Below are 5,131 nucleotides of genomic sequence, written 5' to 3'. Positions count from 1 at the left end.
TTCCGACCCGCGGCCGTTATCACAGCCATCGGGGAAGGAAGACCACAGGAATCCCCACATAAAAAATAAAGGAGGCCCACCTGCTTTTATGAAATAATATATCTCTCTGCGCACCCCCAACAAATACACGGGACACCCAGCGCTTGTCTTCACAGTGTCCGCCGTCGACAGCTCACGCACCAGGCCGGAGAAAAAGAAAAATTTCCAGCCCCAAGCACTTGACAGTCGTCCACAGCACCGCAGAGCATCACAGGCACCGTGCTGACGCCGCTGGACCCAGGTGTCGCGGTACGAGCTGGCTGGCAGCGGAGGCCAGCTGGGGAAGTCCCGGACATGCCGTCCAGGGGATTCGGCGCCATCTCGGCCGCAGTGGGTTGGTGAAGGGGGATGGACGACCTAGGCTCGGAGCAGACCTGCAAAGTCGTAATGCCAGCAGCCAACACGCCCAAAACCGACCGCAGCCCTCCCGAAAGGGAAGAAAGGGCGCCGCAGCCTCCAAACGAGGGTGTCGCGCGCTACCGACGCTCGCCTGCCCCGGGCCGCAAAGACGGCACAACGGGCAGGAGCATACGAGAAACAAAAACCACAAAAAAGGTGGCCAGTTTGTCAACGGTGACCGGAAGGCGCTCAGTTGGGAAACTGACCCGACGAGCAATACTTGTTTATGAAATCCATCCAGCGCTTGAACCATTTTCACACAAAGATGACACTAGGTGGTGAACGCTCGAAGTCCGATTGGCGCCAGGAAAGGAAATTGGCTTGCCCCTTTCCCTTCACCCCAAAATAAACAAACAAACATTACCTCTCCTTTCTAAAGCAAGTAGCGTCAAATATGGCTCAAAGAACTGAAATGAGCGACCCTCGAGTGACGGTGCAGCACTCGATCGTTGCGGCAGTGTCTTGCGCGTTCAGACGACCACCGTATGTTTTCGACAAAAGCCAGTTAATCCCTTATCGTGCACCTTCTTTCTTCCAGCGAACACGATAACCGAAAGCGCGCGGCACTCTCAAATCGCTCCTTCGTGATGCTGCAGTATTTTTTTACGCTGTCACATATGCCGGCATAAAAACAAACAACGCCTCATCCTCATCGACAAACGGAAGCCGTAGGTGATGTCAGTTCCTTTCAAGATAAAATCTATATAAGGAGCGGCGATTCGTCGTAGTCTAAGTCAGTCGGTTTTCCGTTCTCAAGATACGCATCAGAATTTCGGTAAGTTCGAACTCGAATGTCGGGAGCGCAACAGCTTCTGATAAACCCCTGAGGTGTAACCTCGATAATTAGCGGGTCGTGCAAGCTTTTCTTTTATTCTCTCGGCTCAGATTTTTGTAGCTTTACCGCCTATTGCTTGTTTGTTTTTCAGAAGATGAGTGCTGAAGTTCAAGCATCCTCCTCCAAGCAAGAGGCCTCGGCCGAAGTCCTACAGGCGAGTCGCGCCAACTTCGTGACGCGCCTGAACGCTCTGCCGGCTGTGACTACCCTCTGCGGCGTGGTGGCTCAGTCTTATGGTCGCGCAAAGCAGAGCTACGCCTTCGTCGCCGTCCCCTTGCAACTGGCCGAGATCGGAGTCCAGTACGCGGTGGAAAAAAGTCTGCCTGTTCTGGACAAGTTCAGTCCCCAGCTGAACTACGTCAACGGTCTTGCCTGCCGAGGACTGGACAAGCTCGAAGCCGCCTACCCAGACGTGACCCAGAAGCAGCCACGGGAGATCTTAACCGACACAGTGGCCTTCGGCCGTTCCAAGCTCGCCAGTGTCAAGGACTACGGAGTCTCCAAGGTGTGTACGGTGGGACTAGGTAGGCTCCCTTAGACGCTCCGCCTCCGGCCCACGTTCGTTTGGCGGCCTGTGACTGCGCGTGCATCGGGTTTAAGTAAAGGCAACAAAGGTGGCCTTGTAGCCGGGCATCTAATGAATGTTTACCCTGTCACTGAAGTAACGGGAAATAGTCTACGTCCGACGGGCTTCTAGAACATATGCCCGCAGGGCTTAAAGTCTAGCAGGTCTCGGGGGGGGGGGGGGGGGGGGGGTCTCGGACCCCCGCTGATTCATGGTCTGAGACCCTCCTGCACAACCCCAGCATTAATGGAATCAAAGTTATCTTGCAATAAAATAGCTTGTTTTCAGGGATGCAACATTTAGGGATTAGCAGTTGGAGGGTTGCAGGTACAGCGTGGGTAGGGTCAGGAGGGGTGTTTATTTTATGTGCATCTAGTACATCAGGTAAGAACCCCCTCCCCTTCTAGGAGCGCCCCTCAACTTGCGGGAGACTTTAAGCACTGTACGCCCGTACCACCCGTCTTACTTTCTCTACATAGGCACAAGGCGTCAAGACCGCTGCCGTGGGTGCCCTTCACCTAGCCACCCATCCCGTACAGACTCTTTCCTCGTGCACTCATCGGACCTTCAGCTACACCCTGAAGGCGCTTGATGCCTTGGATGCTGCCCTGGACAAGGTATAGTTCCGCGCGTGTTCGTCGCACGCTCCCTTCCTTTCTACCTTTCCGCCCATGCTGATTTACCAGTCCTTTTTCAGCACATCGCTGCTTGCGCCATCGACATGCCCGAACGCGCCCCTTCCGACGCGCCAGGCTTTACCACCCTCCTCACTCTCCTGGACACTGTTGTCTTCAAGGCAACTGCTTGCGCCAAGGTCGCAGTTCGTCAGCGGAACGACCAAATCCGGTACTTCCTCAGAGTTCGACACTTCATCACTGACCCTGCGCCGAATTCTTCGGCAGAAAATATGGTACGTACGCTAGTGTCCCGATTCTCGTGCTTTGGCGCTCTGTGGAAGAGTTTGTTGCTTTCTTGTCGCACTTTTTTCTTCTCTGACACTTTGAGAAGCTTTGGGATTGCCATCCGTTCTGCCCTCCCTATCCTCGCCTCTCAAAAGGCCGCAAGGCTGCTACCTTTTAGGTAGACGGTGCCGTAGACGCTCCTGCTAAGAACGTTCTCGGCGCGAATGCTGACGCGGCTCTCGTGTTCAGCCACTGCCCCGAGTTTACTTCAGATGACGACGATGATGAAATATAGCCCTGCAACGTTGTCATCTAAGTTGGTTCGGCTAGTCCGTCCGTCAGTAATGAACTCTGGTCTTTTCTTTCGCTCCTTGGCTTACCTCCCTCTGTCCGCGGTTCGTTCCCCGGCAGGAAACCGTGCCACGCAGCGAGACTCCAACCACGGAACCCAAAGTACCGTTTGAAGAATCTTCCACTGACTCAACCACCAGAGGAGAATCCCCCACTTTTTAACCGCCTTGTGTCATTATCGCGGTTCCAGACTTGGGCGACCATTTTGGCGGCCCTGCGAGGAATCTGCTTGTGTTCCATTCCTAGGCATAGTACTGAATAAACTTGTGACCTTTTAGTTTGTTTCTCGTGGTGTCCAACATCGTCCTTCGCGTATTGGTTTCCCCTTTGTAGCACCTATGATGTTACCGTTGCTCTTTATGAGGTGCCAAACTATTGCGGGTTCAGGAAGCGGGACATTCGCTGCCCAGCGTCTACTCCTTTCTCTGGAGATAAAGCGAGCTCCTCCTCGCCTCATCTCCAGCACGCAGTCAAAATGCCTGTGCACACGTCTGCCGCAACGCCGCTTCGGCATTGGACACGACTCCGATGCGGCGCTAACACTGTGCCGAGTTGTCTTGTGCATTGGTGTTGTACCGCCGCTCACCACTGTGAAACATCACGTGGAAAATAATGGGAATTCCAGAGCTCAAGGCGGCAACCAGACAGCTGACTTGCCGGTTGTCTGGTGGCCGTCGTCGCTCAGAGATGGCGGCACATAGTGCAGCTCCGCTGCTCTTCACCACAGTGGAAAGTCTGAAAGTTTTTTGTTTTTTTTTCGCAACTTACAAAAATGTGTTGGTCGTATGTGGCTGAATGCTGGCGCTAGCCGAGTGATCTGCATTTCAGCTATTCTTCGAAACCTGACACATGCTGAGCGTCGTCTTCTAGTGCTCGCCAATCAAGGATTTGAAAACCGCTTCCGTATTTTTCTTCGCTACCTCGGGTCGAGAGTATGTCCAGAGCTTTTGGCATTGTTGCGTGTCCGTAACGGTCGTGCAACAGCAAACTCCGAAAAAACCAATGTCGATGTCCGAGGGAAGCACGAGCCGCAATCTAACCCGCAAAGAGCCGCATGCAGTTTGGCTACCCCTGGTGTAGATCGATTCACTGACGGCCATGCCTCCGCATGATCTGAGCATGCGCTCTAAACAGTGCCTTCAAATATGCCGTCCAGTGAATTCGCGAAGAGAAGTTTGGGTATCGTCCCCCCCCCCCCCCCCTTTTTTTTTTTTTTTTTTTTTTGGGTGGGATTTTTTTACAATTCAGTGTGCGGATACTTCAACTTTCTCTGCTGGTGCAAGCACGTGCAACGCCAAGCTTCTATGCACTATGAAGTTTAAAACATAATTGCGTGGGTAGTACGCGCATTACCGATACATTGTAAGGAAAACAGAAGCGCCTTTGGTGAGCATCTCGGAGCGAATAGCGCAGCCTATTCCCGACAAGTTACGAGCTTGGTGGTGTTAATTGGAGGATTGGTCGCCGAGTGTGTTAGAGTACCACAGCGTGAGGCGCGGTGGTACGCTAGCAGGCTACAGAACCCTACCCAGTGTGCGTGCGCAAATAAACGAGCTTCTTCAGCACTTCTTTTTTAAATGAATACTGGAAAAATTTATTCTAGTACAAAGAAAAAAAATGGCGGCACACTGTTTGTCGTTTGACCTGCAATTCCTACATGTGACGGCGCCCTAAAGCCCCTTCATGTTTTAAAAGTAGAGCAAGGTGCGCCGATGCACAAGGCACGTGCAACGGGCAGCCCATGGGAAGATCATGGCAGCACAGCACTGAGCTAGATTTCAGACGCCATGTTCTTCCTAGAAGTTGCGCGCGGCCCATGTCTTGAGCATTTCCACAACAATGAATGGCGCCACTTTTCCCAAGATAGAGGGGCTTTACGTTGCCCCGCTGAAGAGCACGACGAAATTTGAATGTTGATTTTCTAACTGTTTTGTATTTACACATCATGATTAGCATGCCGGGAGAGTAAATCCCGGGTATACCCAAAAATATATAGCTATACTTCCCGTCTCACCCTATGATGGACTAAAGGCAAAAGCT

The 5,131-nt window shown here is 52.6% G+C and overlaps 1 protein-coding gene across 1 annotated transcript; it reads left to right on the top strand.

The window, feature by feature from the left end:
• The first annotated feature begins 1,025 nt into the window (after positions 1 to 1,025).
• LOC115321744 lies at positions 1,026 to 3,368 on the top strand. Its single transcript, XM_040500607.2, has 6 exons — positions 1,026 to 1,033; positions 1,177 to 1,213; positions 1,365 to 1,778; positions 2,318 to 2,455; positions 2,536 to 2,748; positions 3,152 to 3,368. The coding sequence occupies exons 1-6, from the start codon at positions 1,026 to 1,028 to the stop codon at positions 3,251 to 3,253; spliced, it is 912 nt and encodes a 303-aa protein (XP_040356541.1). The 3' UTR covers positions 3,254 to 3,368.
• Positions 3,369 to 5,131: the final 1,763 nt, after the last annotated feature.

The sequence above is a fragment of the Ixodes scapularis genome, unplaced genomic scaffold, assembly GCF_016920785.2.
Source record: "Ixodes scapularis isolate PalLabHiFi unplaced genomic scaffold, ASM1692078v2 PGA_scaffold12__126_contigs__length_90152505, whole genome shotgun sequence".
In the NCBI taxonomy this organism is placed as follows: domain Eukaryota; kingdom Metazoa; phylum Arthropoda; class Arachnida; order Ixodida; family Ixodidae; genus Ixodes; species Ixodes scapularis.
This window is presented reverse-complemented; position numbering and strand designations above follow the sequence as displayed.